Source organism: Hyperoodon ampullatus (genome assembly GCF_949752795.1).
Source record: "Hyperoodon ampullatus genome assembly, chromosome: 4".
NCBI classification, from domain to species: Eukaryota; Metazoa; Chordata; class Mammalia; order Artiodactyla; family Ziphiidae; genus Hyperoodon; species Hyperoodon ampullatus.
In genome coordinates this window covers 81,682,531-81,698,916 of record NC_136917.1, presented here as the reverse complement: position 1 = coordinate 81,698,916, position 16,386 = coordinate 81,682,531, and the positions used below count along the sequence as shown (strand labels likewise).

The 16,386-nt window shown below is 36.7% G+C and overlaps 1 protein-coding gene across 7 annotated transcripts in view; it reads right to left on the bottom strand.

Moving 5' to 3' along the window:
• Positions 1–7,076: 7,076 nt before the first annotated feature.
• The window catches only part of TRIM36 (tripartite motif containing 36), a gene marked incomplete at its 5' end in the record, with an annotated part of 45,200 nt that continues 35,890 nt past the window's right edge, over positions 7,077–16,386 (bottom strand). For all 7 annotated transcript variants that reach the window (XM_079703462.1, XM_079703463.1, XM_079703464.1 and 4 more), the window contains 4 exons: positions 7,077–7,515; positions 8,966–9,263; positions 12,226–12,516; positions 16,203–16,327. In XM_079703462.1, coding sequence (XP_079559588.1) covers positions 7,161–7,515; positions 8,966–9,263; positions 12,226–12,516; positions 16,203–16,327 — 1,069 coding nt within the window. In that variant the 3' untranslated portion in view covers positions 7,077–7,160. The remainder of the gene's footprint in view (positions 7,516–8,965; positions 9,264–12,225; positions 12,517–16,202; positions 16,328–16,386) is intronic.

The window sequence follows — 16,386 nt, the reverse complement described above, 5'->3', positions numbered from 1 at the left end:
TAAAAAAAGACAAAGGGGGCTTCCCTGGTGGCGCAGTGGTTGAGAGTCCGCCTGCCGATGCAGGGGACACGGGTTCGTGCCCCGGTCCGGGAGGATCCCACATGCCGCGGAGCAGCTGGGCCCGTGAGCCATGGCCGCTGAGCCTGCGCGTCCGGAGCCTGTGCTCCGCGATGGGAGAGGCCACAGCAGTGAGAGGCCCGCGTACCGCAAAAAAATAAATAAATAAATAAATAAAAATTAAAAAAGACAAAGGTAGGGAAGAACATGTGGATACCTGGAACAGCAGGAGTATTATGAAATGTTTCACTTTTTTTCAAAAGGCTTATTCTGATTTTTTAATCGAGAAAAAGTAACAGCATGAGGGCTTGAGGTATAACATTGTTAGCCCTCACTCATATCTGGTTGTCTTCTTCCTGAGCACTCAGAAGATAACACCCCCATGCCTATTAGTTAGCACCATGCAATTAGTTCTAGCCAATAAAACATGAATGGAAAGCATGTGCTGAGGCATTATTATCTGCTGGGACTCCTCCATGCTCTTTTCCTGCTGTAGTAACTTTAGAAACCATGAGCTCGGAAGGTGGCGTCACAGAAGGTAGGGATCCTGATCCCTGTATCATCAGTGGAGGAGAGCTTTACTGATCTACAATAGATTGTGTGAGAGCAAGAAATAAATTTTGGTTAAATCCAGAGGTTTCAGGGTTTATTAGTAGTAGAACTTAGCTATCCAACTAATTCATGGCTAAAGAAAGAAGACCTGTTAGGAAAATATTGTAATGATCAGGTTAGAATGTTGGTAATGGTGGAGGTGGAAGAAGCTGAATTCTGAGTATTCTGAAAGTCGAGCTAACAGGGACTGTTGGAAAATTAGTATATATAAGGAACAGTTAAACCCCACCCTTCCAGTTTCCCAGCTCCACCCTATATTATCAGATGATGACCCTCCCTCCCACCTCTCTCCTCTCCACCTGAGCCTCTACCACTACCACCACCAATCACTTCAAAAGAAGATAGAAGAGAAAGTCTCTGAAGAAAAGTGGAAGAGTTCCTTATTCAGGGACAGTAAGTCCTCAGTTCCTAAGAACCACTATTCTGACAGAAGGTTGAAGAACTCTTCTTTGGAGAAAAATGAATATCTCCAGAAGAAAGACCTGCAGAGTGATTTGGGGGATCTGGGGGGTGGAATCTAACAAAAGCCACCTCATCACTTGATTAAGTGATAGTGAAGTCCAACAGTCAATAATCAGCCTTTAGTGCTTCAATCTTTAATAGAAATAGCCAAAAACATGCAAACAATTGAGAAAATGCTCTAACAGGGAAGTCAGGAAAAAAGAGTGGAAAACTCAAAGGAATAAAGTAACAAAGGGAGGAAAAAATTTTTCAGAAAAATAATTTAAAATCTAAGAGTAGTAAAAAAAAAATACTGCATCAGTGAAACAAGAACAGGATGCTATCAAAAAGAATAAGAATATGAAGTAGTCTAATAGTCACTAGTAAGACAGTTGCAAAAAGGTAGTGATATGAAATTAAGGGGAAGAAATCACCAAAGAAATAATACAAGAATGCTTCCCAGAACTGAAGGAAATAACCAAATTTCCAAAACACGGAACAGGGGAAAATAACACACACTAAGAAACATTATAAATTTTCAAAACAACAGAGAGAAAAACAAGCTAAAAGATTCCAAAGAGGAAAAACAGGTCACAAACAAAAAAATCAATAATCAAAATGGCATCAGACTTTAATAGCAAGACTGGGTGCTAGGACACAACAGAACAATGCCTTGAAAAATAGGAAAATGATTTCAAACAGTTAAGTGGGAGGTTAGAATAAAGAAATTTTAGAATGCAAGATTTCCAAAAATTCTACCTTCTCCAAACCTTTTCTCAAGATACTTACTGGAGAATATGCTCACTAAAACTAGGGCATAAACCAAGTCAAAGAAAAACATAGGATCCAGGAAATGGGGTTCAACTCAGAAGAGAAGGATGGGTTATTCCTGGCATAAGGGCAAAGGGAAGCCCCAAGAGAGCTATGTAACAAGCTGAGGAACCAACTAGTCCATATTGGAACAGGATGACAAAGAGCTCTAGGAGAGATTCCCCAGGAAAAATAAAAACATAGAAATATGTTTGATCTGTGAAAATGCCATATTAGAGGCATTTTATAGAGCTTTTGGAAGATGTAGGACAACTTAGCTAGAGAGCCAAAGAAAATTACGTAAACAAAATAGGCACTTATTAACTCCAAGGGGAAAAAAAAAAGTTGTACAAGAAAGGTAGACATAATAGACCTACTTAGCTGAATATTGAACAATATTTACTTAGAGAGTTAAAATCCTCATTTAATATTATAAGATGTTGGTAAGTAATGTCTAAAATTATTAGGAGAAAATGAACATTACTATAAATGCAGAAAAAACAAGTAAGAGTTAATGTCACTGACTCTAGGGAACTGGAAGGGGTAGAGGTGGGGGATTGGGAGGCCTCTGTTTTTTTGGTATGCATCTTTTTTTTGTGTGTGCTGTACGTGGGCCTCTCACTGTTGTGGCCTCTCCCGTTGCGAAGCACAGGCTCCGGACGCGCAGGCTCAGCGGCCATGGCTCACGGGCCCAGCCGCTCCACGGCATGTGGGATCCTCCCAGACCGGGGCACGAACCCACGTCCCCTGCATCGGCAGGCAGACTCTCAACCACTGCGCCACCAGGGAAGCCCTGGTATGCATCTTTTACCATTATTTGGCTTTATAAACCTTGCATTTATTATTTTGGATATATAGATATACTATATAGATATTACTTAGAAGAGAGAAAATACTTTTACAGCAGCTAACAGTACTCACCACTCTACCAAGGAAAGAAAGTTAGAAAATCAATGTTGCTCCAATAGTCTTAATAACACATGACAGGTGTACTTTTCCAAAGGACGTTAGCTCTGTGCTGAAAAGACTTAAGGTCTTTTAAGGAGACCAAGACTTAGAAAAAAAGAAACCAGATCTTCAGAAGTAGTCATATAATCTGGCCAGGGAGCATAGATTCAAACGCATCTGAACCACATTCTAACATAAACAAAATCAAGGAACTTTTTTAGGTCTTCTAGAAGCATGCAGTATGGCATTTGAAAAACTAACAAACTACTGTGTTCAGATAAGATAAACAAAGGAATCTAGGGGAAAAAAGTATTTTTTATTATCCACAGGCAGTCAGACTATAGCCTATAATTCACTTATGGCACATTTCAATTTTATTTTGACAGTATGTTACAAACTTACTTCTACATGCAGGCATCAGTCTAGCCAGAACTTTAAGGGCACTTTTTTCTTAACCATAACACTTATTCTTCTCCATCCAAAGATATTTCAGACAAGAGATGGCAAACTCAGAAAAGAAGCAACTCCATTAGTCTCAAAGATGAATGATCTCAGCATAGAATGGCCAACGGGGAAGAGAAATACTAAAAAAAAAAAAAAAAAAAAAAAAAGCTAAAAGGAAAAAGTGCATTAGCTTTCTAAGTCTTTAGAAATCAAAATGATTCCTTTCATTTTTATGTGTTTTAGCATTTCAGAACATTATAAATACCCTCATTTAAGCAGCCAGCCAGCACAATGGCCCAGAGCCTCCCTTCTTTTCCCTCAAATACACCAAACTCCTCCCCAGTTGTGCCAGTTATTCTCCCTCTACACCACCCGCACAACCACCACCAGATCCCTGCCTTCCCACCTCTGCCCCCAGGAAGATGATCCCTGCTCTGTGCATCTCTAGAGAGCACTTGCTGGCTGGCTGCCAGTTGGGTTTGGTCAACAGGCAGCCCCAGCAGATCAGGTGGAGGATCTTTCTTTCTGACTCCCACCCTGTCTTGGGCACCATACCTTTGGCAACCGCTGCATCCCACGGCAACCCTTCCTTCCTGTTCTCACTCTCTCTGAGATCTAGTAACACTATTTCCCCTTGACCCCCTTGCTCTAGAGGCGGTAACGGCTTCAGGCTGTGGCTAGTCTATCCCAGCCTCTCACCACTGCTTGTTTCTTCCTTTCAGGCTGCCCATATCTCTAAGCAACTCTTAACTTCTTTTCAATTGAACCAGCTAGGGTAATTCTATTACCAGCCAGAACTCTGACCAATTCATTATCTCAAAGCCTTTTTGCACTTCATGTTCACTATACCTAACATGTTCTTCACTTAGCCCTTTTGTATACTGGCTCCTTAGAGATCAGATGTCAAATTCCTATCACTCTCCTCAGAGGGGCTTCCCAGACCACCAAATCTAGTATTAGCTCCCACCTCAAGCACTCTCTTAGTCCCTTCTATTTTTATCAACTCTTTCCTAGAAATTAAGCTCCTAATAGTAGGAACCTAACTAGGCTGTCTTGTTCACCTTTTACCCAGTGCACAGCATGGAGTCTGATAACAGCAGGAGTTAAAGACTTCTTGTAAAATGACGTGGTTTCAAATCAAACTTTTTTAAAAAATTCCTTCAAGTTTAATTTTTAAAGCAAAAGAGTCCCAAGACAACCTCCAACTCTTATGGGATGTTATTCCCATAAGCAGGTAAAACTCATTTAAAATGAATGCAAATGTTTGGTAGAACATCATTTCTTAAGAGTATTCCTGCCTATAACACTAGTTCGTGATTATTTTCTGTAGCAATCCAATAATTGATTATATTCCCACATGGAATACACTGTCAGGGCCTATCAGGTAACGGGGGCTAGTCCAAAGATTTAACAGGCTCAGATGGTGTTCAATCCCCCAAAGGTAGCTCTAATTCCTACTACTTTCAAGAAAGCAATTGTGAATATGAGAATTAAGTTATTATACAGTATCATAGGGATATACATGAGTCAACTCTTATTTATTTTAAAATTAAGACCCATCAAGCATTTGTAACAGTTCACTGCAATTCAAACTTAACTACCAGAGCCCCATAACCCAAGAGTATGAATGTGAACTAAAGGGCCACTCATCTAAACCAAAATCTGACCTATTATGGATCAGAAAAGAAATATTAGACAAACATCAGTTTAGACAGTTGATCCTTCTACAACACAGGTTTAAACTGCATAGGTCCACTTACACGTGGATTTATTTTCAGTAAATAAGTTCTACAGTACTACACAACCCCCGGTTGGTTGGATCCTCAGATGTAGAACCAAGGATGCAGAGGGCCAACCATAAAGTTATACTCGGACTTTCAACCGCATGCAGGGTGAACACGCTTAACCCCTGCATTATGCAAGGGTCAACTGTAAATTAGTTTCATGTTATGCTTTTCTAATGATCATCTCTACAAGAATTAAAGCTAGTAAATGCCCAAAATAATTTTATATAGAACTTTAGCTCTAAGTTAATATATTCAGTCAAACATCTTTTCATAAACTGTTCTTATTTTCCATATAAACACAGAGAATTCCTGGAATGTAGATTTCTATAATTATACTTAACTTACTTTAAGCTTTTCTTAAAAATGAAAGAAGTCCAAGAGAACAATTTATATGCAACTATACAATGTTTTAAGTGGCTTTCCTATTCCTATTAAAGCTTTATACTTAAAATGTCTACGTAATATGTGCTTCACAGGCTTGACACTATCAAACTTTATCACACATGTGACTTTAGCAGCTTTATTGCACAATGATCCACGTTAACACTGCATATTTGTTTAGTTCACCCTATGTCATAAAGTGCTATTCATAGCTGGGAAAGGAACAAAGCTTACTAAACACTGAAATTCTCCATGATATTTCCTCCCTCAGTCAGGGAAAAGAAAGCTAATTTAGTGCTACCAACCTGAATAGCAGATTTCCATTTATATATATATATATATAACCAGAAAGAAAAAAAAAAAACAGATCTAAGAGTTTTGTTTGGTCAATTAAAATATGTCAAAAGAATTCCAAGATGATTAATGCTAAATGCCTAACAGTCTAGTTTCTGAATACTCTTAACTTTAAAACAACTAACCAGTTTAAATAAAACCACCCAAGAAAGAATCTTTCAAAAATGAAGATAAAATTTAGATAAAATGAGATTCTTCAAATTCAAAGAACTTTTAACTTTAAGAAAGGGTACACACAGTCATTATGGTTTTAATTATTATTCCTAAACAATTAAATTTGTACTTTTACTTGCTTATATGACAAATGCTTACTACCAATGAGTCATAGAAAATGCCATACAACTGACCAGATAGTTACTTCACATTTTATAATATGTTTAATGACACTAAAAATGTATCAAGAACTTTTCAAACATGTAAACATAAACCAGAACAATCTGATATATAATATTTGTGCCAAAGAATGAAAATTATAAGACACAAAAAGAAAGCAAAAGAATATGAGAATTATCAGTGTATCTTCACTAATATTTACGAAAAATAATTATTTGATATAAGCTCAAATATTTTCATAGAGGAACTAAAAAAAAAATTGAAGAAAAGAAATTTCCCAAAAAATCATATGAAGCTTCGTGTGTTAGCCAAGAATTTTGTGTTTCCTGCAAGAAACCATGTTTCCTACACATGCAAGTATGGACATTACAGCTAAGAGCACTCTTAAAAATGTCCTTAAGAATACAGTTTGTGGTCTTAAAAAAAAAAACAGTAGTATTCATTTTCCAGGCAATATATTCTGAATATTAAATACATAATTTTCCATTTAAATATACTACTGTTTCTATGGCCTTTTTTTACCTATCTATACCTTTGTTTTCCCATTAAAAATGAATGCACAACACAATGCTTAGTACTAATTTCTATCCAGAAGGCATTTAAAAAATATCTTCTCTTAGGACATAAACATGATATAAAAATGAAAAACCAAACACAAAAGAAGCATAATAAATACTTTTGTATCCCTTCCCCCAACCCCGAAACAAGGAATGTAAGTATCAGCAACACAAGCTGACATAAATAAATTAGATTTCCCATGCATAAAAAGATAATCCAGTTAACCATTTCAGTGTTAACTATGAAAAAGTATCTTTTTCCCGGTGTTTGTGAAAGGCAGGAAGGCTGTTTAGGTTTTCGGTTTTAAGAAGAAACATACACAAAAAACAAGTGTGGCCACAGGATACCTAGATGATATGTAATTAGTTACAAAAGTTAACACCAAGGCATTATTTTGCTCACATTTTTTATCCTAAGTCACATCAGATGCTTAAACTACATGGTCTCTTGGTATTCTAGATATTTTGCTGTGATGGGTTCTTCAAGCTGAATTCCTCCACTGCCCATTAATGCAAATGCTGGATACATAGTATGTGAACAGTCCACTTGGCGCTCATAAAGGCATTTCATGTGATCCATATCATAGAAACCCACTTTGCCTTTATCATAGTCGAGGAAAACCCCTATACTTGTTGGCATGGGGAGAACTCGATTTTCAGGTTCATTAGAAGAAGTAGGTGACTTGGGAATAAAAAATTTCTTCATGCCTATAGTAACTAACGTAAAGGGTTGTGAAGAATCAAAACAGGTATCCTCACTTCCGCTGTCATGCCCACTGTCTTGCTCGTATCTAAAATACACACAAACAGACAAAGCAGAATCTTATCTGTATCAGCATAGGCTTTCAAGTAGCTTCAAGACATTTTCACAAGATAATATATATTGAGTTAAAATTAAAATCAATTGTACATCAAAACCTTTCTGGTAAACCATAATCAATTAAAAACATAAGGACTATACCCTGCCACTTAGAATTACACCACAAACTCAGCCCCAAATTCTGTCACTAAGTAGCATCCATTTTTACCTATATACCTGAGAACCTAAAAATAATAATTTTGGCCTATCAAAAATAAAACAGGGGGAAGGGAACTGAAGGGACTTGACAAACATTAAATATTCCTAGCACAAAACTTATATATAAAAAAATTAAAAACCAAGACAGGCCCCCTAATCCAAGGAATTATCAGACTAAGTAAAATAAATGGGCACTGCAAAATAATGCAGGAGAAAAAACCACGTTTCATTCTCCTGCTAAGAACTATATTTACTGGTTGGGAGCTCTACATGGATTTATGATGCAAGCAAGTATTATGAAGGGTTTTTTTTCCCCCCTTGATTATAAAACAGTAACACCTTGAAGAAAATTTTGATACAAAGTTCCTTCCATTTTTTCCCTATGCATAGATTGCTTCTTATATATTTGTGATAATACTACATCAACAACTTTAATCAGGTCTTTTCACTTGTAATATTTCTCATGTTGTAAACTTTTTTAGCATTATTAATAATAATCTACCAAGTAGACATGCCACTATGTTTAAGTGACTATTACCCTATTTCAATTTTCGCCGTTATTTCAATTTCTCATCTTGGTGCAAAAAGTTTTTCCTATTACTCAGATTGTTAATCTGGGATTTCTGTAGACATAAATGGTCAAAAATTACTTGACTGGACTAGTGCACACTATACCATCTAACAAAAATAAACTGTACAGTCTCCATTAAATAGTCAAACTCAAGAAACTAGAATTCTCTGCCATGGAAACACGTTTACCATGACCCAATTTTGTAAGTTCTTACGGGACAGTTTAAAGAATTGTATCCTTTAACCAAAGAACAACTTAATATCAATTGTGAAATATGGCATTTAGAGGCATTTCACTATTTATGCAATTTTATCACATCATTAAGGTACCTGATATAAAAGACTTTGAAAATTCTAAATTGCGAAGCTATACCATAATCAAGAGGTGTACCCAAAACAGACTTATTTCCTCACAGCATAAGAAATTAACTGCTGAATCTCATTATTCACTGTGTGAATACAACACAACCTGACTCCTTTTCTTAGCCAGCCACATAAGCACAGCCAAAACACCTGAGTCTAAGAAATGTATACTCTAAATACTAAATACTCTAAATGCAACAAGTAAATCCAAGTCTATTTTCAGTCTCACCTTGCTAAACCAGGATGTTTACTTCCTAAAGAACTAAAGAATTATCAGTAGAAGAATCTACCTTGGACTAACTGCATCCCGGGGAGACCGGAGCCATTCTTGTAGTTTATCACTGGAAGCAACTCCCACTTTTACCAGGTATGAATATGGTTCTACACGGAAGGCCCAAAAGTGCTTCCCTTTTGTAATTCCAACATCTCCAATGATGTAGTCTAAGCTTGTGTAGTAACCCACTTGGATCCGCTCAGCAGCAAGCAGAAGATTAAATCCAGCTCTGCTCTCTACACGGTCTCTCTTCAAGTTCAGCAAGAGGTGTTCATTATTGTAGCCGCATTTTTCATCAAAAAGGAAACTGAAAACTAAATAGAGCAGAAAATTAGTCTGCAAATTGTTAGCATTTCTACATTCTATGGTTAAATTTAACAGGTTTTTCAAATAGAAATTACTAAAAAGATATAGGAAGAGGAATATATCATTCTACCCTACACAAACTATGACAAAACAAAACCCCAACTTAGAAATAATTTCCAGTAAATTCTCTGTACCTGAAAATCTTCAGAAATTTCAAAGCAGAAGAAACATTTTAAATGCATGAGAAATTTATGAATGCAGTTCCTTGGAATAGATATAGCAAATCTATCCTAAGTATTTTACACTCTTGAATCTGTCCTTTTATCCCTAAAATAAGGGGCTGTACATTTTCAAAAATATCTATGTATTTTATTAAAATTTTATTCCAAATTTTATAAATATGGAAACTTATCAATTTTAATAAGGTCTTTTCCTTATCAATCAAGATGGCAGACATGAGAAACAGTGTACAGTGTAAAAAAAAAAAACAAAAAAAACCACAGGCTTTGGGTTCAGAGAGACCTGGGTTTAATGCCTGGCTCAAGCATTTAACTAGAGTTTAACCTAAACCTTGATTTCCTCAACTACAGAATGAAGATAATGTTGCCGGTGAATTTAACGTTCTTTCTTCGTCGTGAAAGAATTTGGAGAATTCCAAATTCAAGAAGTGGATTTATTTAGAGAGAAATACACTCCACAGACAGAGTGTGGTCCATCTTGGAGGGCAAGAAGCCTTGGGAAAAACACACTCCACAGACAGAGTGTGGGCCATCTTGGAAGACAAGAAGCAAGAGGCCTCGAAATACGGCGTGGTTAGTTTTTATGGGCTGGATAATTTCATAGGCTAATGAGTAGGAGGATTGTTCCAATTATTTTGGGGAAGGGGCGGGGATAGCCAGGAATTGGGCTACCACTTTTTTTTTTTTTTAACATCTTTATTGGAGTATAATTGCTTTACAGTGGTGTGTTACCACCCACTTCTTGACCTTTTATGGTTGGCCTCAAAACTGTCATGGTGCTGGCAGATGTGTCATTAACATGTTAATGTATTACAATTAAGGCTCAAGGTCTACTGGAAGTCGAATCTTCCACCATCTTGGACCTAGTTGGTTCTCACTAGTTTTCTTCATATTCTATGGCTATACCTTTCTTTTAAAGGTTGTACCCTGCCCCTTCCCTCCTGTTTCAATAACACTACTCTTCTATCAACTTAAACCCATTAAGCCTAACATTTAGTGGCTGCTAGCCCAAAAAGTGGAAACATTCCAAACACCCATCAGTAGATGAATAGATAAAGAAAATGTGGTATATACATACAATGGAATACTATTCAGCCTAAAAAAAGTAAGGAAATTCTGATACATGCTACAACATGCATGAACCTTGAAATAAGCCAGTCACAAAAGGATTATGTGAATTCATTCACATGAGGTACTTAGAATAGGCAAATTCATAGAGGCAGAGGTAGAATAAAGGTTACCAAGCTCTGGGGGAAGGGTGGATGGGGAGTTACTGTTTAATGGGCACAGACTGTCAGTTTGGAAAAATGAAAAAGTTCCAGAGATTGTGAGTGGTGATGGTTGCACAACACTGTTGAATGTACTTAATGCCACTGATCTGTAAAAATGGTTAAAATGGCAAATTTTAACTATATAATACCACAATAGTAAAAAAAACTGTCTGCTAACAAGCTAAAACTATTCTCCATATGTGATTTGACCAGTCTTCCTGGTAATGCCTATTGCGCTGGCATGGCAATTCACACTGTCTCAATCTCAAAAGTCTCCCAGTTTGCAAAATAAATTTAAATGGTCACCCTATTCATGTGGTTTCTCTTGGAGAAAAGAAACACAGTTTTTAATGTTTCCTTTCCTCCATCCCCCTTCACTTTGTCACTGAAAACAGTAGCTACTTTCAGGTTTCCTTTTTCTTCCAATTTCAGTCAGAGACTAGAAAAGAAAGCAGAAACTGCATAAACAGTAATATATTTACTTAATACTTGCAAATGGATCCTAAAACTCTCTTTTGGATTTTATTAAAATTCAAGAAAAATAATTTGAGCCAACCCTATTTATCTGTATTTCTTTTTAATTAGCCACAATGTACATGAAAAAGAGTGACTAGTACACTCCGGACAAAAAGGGAAGGATGGGCAGAGTGCACAAAATATGGGCACATAAGCCACTAAAAATGGGCAGGAGCAATGAGGTCTAAAAGCCAAATGAAGGAACCTCTGAGGCCGTGACCAACTGGGCAGAAGGATTTCCTGCTCACCAGGATGAGCACAACTTTGGTTCTAAATGTCCCTTATCCATGGAGACACTGTAGTGAACATCAACTTAACCTGTAAGTCATTCTCATTCTATAAAAATTTACAGGTGCTGTTTAAGTAGTATCAGTGGTTATTAACTTGGAAGGGGGAGGGAAGGATTGCTGGGCAGGAGGAGCTTTTAGTGTAGGGAAAAGCTATCCATGTGGTTCTAATACCTGCCTTCCATCCCCATGTGCTCGTAATCACTGAGTTAGAAAAGCCAGACAAGTCAGAATTAGGTAAATTAAAATTATTCTTCACGTTATTGTACCAATAAATTTTTAAAATATCTGCCTAGATCCTATGTTAATAGAGATTTCTATAAATGGATCAAAAATACAGAATTATACTATTTAATACTTGTAAGGTAGCATTTATGCTATTTTAATCCCAAATTAATAGCCCTGCCCACTCAAATGTCATGTTTTTTCTGTATCTGATGTCAGTCAGAAATCTAATCCTGTTCTCAGCCTAGATGGTGAAATTCAAGTATTCAGTCTATTTCTAAATCCTAACTGGGTATGGAATCTACTTTTCTAGAGTATTTTACAGATGAGAGGTGGTTTTAATGTAGGTCTGCATGGACACATTAACTGGTTTATTTTTTATCACGGTCTCTTCCAACTCTATGCTTTTCTTATTCCCACTATTCACAATACCTGGAGCTGGAGGAGTATGAAGAATCAATTCCCTGCTGCAAGGACTGCAGATTGAACCCTTGTAGGCTCTTACTCTGAAAGCATAGTTACAATTACTTTCAAGATCGGAAATGACTTTACTTGTGCCACACACTTCTATCTCATTCCAAGACAACATTTCTTCATCTCTATTAATCTTCCGATATTCGAGGACATAGCTATCAGCTTTATCCTTTTCTGGATGGTGCCAATTTATCAAAGCATTGTTATAAACTTTGCTCTGTTCCTCATTGATCTCTGGCACATCTATGCCTGAAAGAATTATGAAATAGAAAACAATGTTAAAATATTATTTCAGAACCTTTATTTTTCCTCAGTAAAAATGATTTATTGATAATACTTAAAGGATTTCTCTGCTGTTCAAGACTTTCTACATTTATAATACTGTGTATAAGAAAAAGAATAAATCCTGCAAATACAACAGGATGTTGGACTTTGAGGACATGTTAAGTGAAATAAGTGAGACACAGAAAAACAAATGCTGACTGCGTGATTCCACTTTCGTGAGGTATCTAAAGTAGCCAAATTCATAAAATCAAAGACTGGAATGGTGGTTACCAGGGGCTGAGGAGCAGGGAGAAATGGGCGCTTATTAATCAACAGGCATAAAGTTTCAGTTAAGCAAGATGAATAAGCTCTAGAGATGTGCTGTACAACTTGTGTCTGTAGACAACAATACTGTATTGTATACCAGAAATTTAAGAGGCTAGATCTCAGGGTAAGTTTTATCATAATAAAATTTAAAAAGGAAGGTATATTGAGATTTTAAAAGGTATATTTATGTTTATAACTGAAAGGGGAAAGAAGAATGAAAAATAAGACAGACAAAATAAGTAAAACTCAATTTTAGCTTTACATAGTAATTCTGAAACACCATAAATTAAAATTTTTAACCACATACTCTTCAATTTCCATCTACTGAATAACAACCCTAGACTTGAAATTTATAATATGTATCCTCCTATAAATTATTTTAATAAATATTTTTAAATCTAAGTTTGGTCAGTATAATAATAAACAAACTTCAATAAAACATTATATAGTTTTCTTTCATATTATCTTCCACAGAGTTGCAAAGTAATTTATTTATTTATTTGTAAATTTACTTATTTATTTATTTATTTGGCTGCACCGGGTCTTAGTTGGGCATGCGGGATCTTCGTTGCCCCATGCGGGATCTTTGTTGCAGTGTGCAGGATCTTAGTTGCGTCATGTGGGATTCAGTTCCCTGACCAGGGATCGAACCCAGGCCCCCTGCATTGGGAGCATGGAGTTTTAACCACTGGACCACCAGGGAAGTCTGGCAAAGCAATTTAAATGACTTTTTCTTGGTATAAACAAGATACGTTATTTTTTTAAGAAAATCAGAAACTACATAAAACACACACAAATTAAGTAACTCAAAGATTATCACTACAGTAATTTTGTGTAGCTCCTGCCAGTATTTTTCTTCCAGTGGCATTCCACTGTAGCAACATTTAACTATTTTCAGAAACATGTTTCCAATTTTTCACTAAAAATACAATGATTAAAATATCACAGCTAAATCTTTGTGCATATTCATAATCTTTTCCATAGAATAAATTCCAAACAGCTTAACTGCTTTGGTCATATGGTAAAAATAAGCTATAGGAGTTACACATGCACACGCACACATAAATAAACACATATTTATATCAAATCACAGAGAAATACATGAAATGAAAAGCAGAAGTCTCCCTCTTCTCCTTATCCTCCAGCTATGTACAAGTAATGTACAGCATAAGTATGTCTATGTGTGCATTTGTGCAACTGAATGTTATGCAGCCATGGAATCTGAAAAGTCATCCAAACTACATTTTAAAGTTAAAAAAAAAAAGCTAGTTAAAGAATAACATGACTGGAATGCTCTACATGCGTGCAGCAAAAAATGAGAAGAGCATCCATCAGCAGGAAGCTGGGTGACCAGCAGCTTTCCATTCTGACCCACCCGTTTTACTGGTCCTTTGTTACGCACTGGTATAACCAGAGATTACCCACACTCAACTTCCCTTTTCCAAAGACTGTTTTGGGACCCCCAGGGAAGGGAGGACCTTGTACTCCTAAGTAAACTAGCATGTATATAAAAAACAATTCAAGTATACATTTTGGAAAAAGAAGAAAGTACAGTATATGAAATAGAATCAGCATTTCAAATATCACCACATATTGGGAAAAACAAGATCATCATAATAGACAAGAAAAGTATATACCTGACAGAGATTCAGGTATTGATTGGAAGAGAAAGGTGGTCATAGTAATAATCCTTCAGTGTGTTTAACTTTTAAACAAGACAAATTTCCTTTGACTGAATACAAATCTATGCATCCATACCTGTAGAGTAATTAAACTGTAAGTGTACTTTTCCAAGGGCTGTAATTGTTCACCATTATTAGAAGAGAAATCTGAGGGAGATGAACAAGGTGAGAAGAAAAAAGGAAAGGAAGACCTCCCTGCTGGGGAACAGCAGAACACAAACACAACCAAATGTTAGGGGCTGAGTTGCCCGCCCTAAAACTCATATGTTGAAGTTTTAGGCCCTAGTATCTCAGAATGTGCCTTTATTTGGAGAGAGAGTCTTTAAAGAAGTAACACAGTTAAAATCAGGTCGTTAAGGTGGACCCTAGTCCACTATGACTAATAGGACTGGAGTCCTTATAAGAGGAAATTTGGACTCAGATATGTATAGAGGGAAGACCACGTGAAGACACGAGAAGACGGCCATGTGCACACCTAGGAGAGGGACCTCAGAAGAAACCAACCCTGGCGACAGCTTCATCTCAGACTTCTAGCCTCCAGAATCCTAAGGGAATTCCTGGCGGTCCAGTGGTTAAGATGTGGGCTTTTACTGCCAAGGACCTGGGTTTGATCCCTGGTCGGGGAACTAACATCCCGCAAGCCCCAAGGTGTGATTGATTGATAGATAGATTAGATAGATAGATAGATCGGGGAACTAAGATCCCGCAAGCCCCAAGGTATGATAGATAGATAGATAGATACATAGATAGATAGATAGATAGATAGATAGATAGATAGATAAATAAAACCTTTTACTGCCAGAATCCTATGAAATTAAATTTCTGTTGTTATGTCACCCAGTCTGTGGTACTTAGTTTTGGCAGCCCTAGCAAACTCATACAGCAATGTAAACACTTAAACACCTTAGAGTCATTTTTAGCCTGGAGATATCATTTCTAGGTTTCTGCCCTAGGGAAACTCATACACATACATGAAGAAACACTGACAAAGATGTTCAATAGAGCATTGCTTACAATAGATAAAAAAACAGGAATAGACTGTCTCTCAGTGGGAAACTTACTTACATAATGGAATACTGTAAAGTTAACATATAGCTGTAAACCAGAACTTCATGTATTAACAAATATTTATCTTAAACTTAATTTCTCAAAAAAACAAATTACCAAAAAAAATACATACAGGGCCTCCCTGGTGGCGCAGTGGTTGAGAGTCCGCCTGCCGATGCAGGGGATACGGGTTCGTGCCCCGGTCTGGGAGGATCCCATATGCCGCGGAGCGGCTGGGCCCGTGAGCCATGGCTGCTGAGCCTGCGCATCCGGAGCCTGTGCTCCGCAACGGGAGAGGCCACAACAGTGAGAGGCCCGCGTACCACAAAAAAAAAAAAAAAAAAAAAAAAAAAAAAAAAAAAAAAAAAAAAAAAAAAAAATACATACAATGTGGTGCCATTCACACAATGTTTAAAAACATACAAACCAAAAGAATCTAGCTTCTGTGCATAAAAACTTGGTTATAAAAACATAAATGGCATATGATTTTAGCATATGATGGTCTGGGCAACTGAGATGCTGCATTATAATGTCAAACTAAAGAGAATTTGTGCTTCTCCTACACAATGTGAATTCAAACTAAAAAAGTGAAGGTATGCTGTTACTAAAACTCACCACTAGAGAAAAAGGACAATTCTCCAAGAAGTTCTGTTTGTTTAGATGTATTAACAACATAGTCTTCAAAAGAAGTCTGAGCCGCAGGTCTAAAGCTCTTCAAAGATTCTGTAGCTTTCTGTATTCTACAGACAGACATAAAATATTTTACACAAAAATTATTCTTTAAAAAGGCAAATCAGAC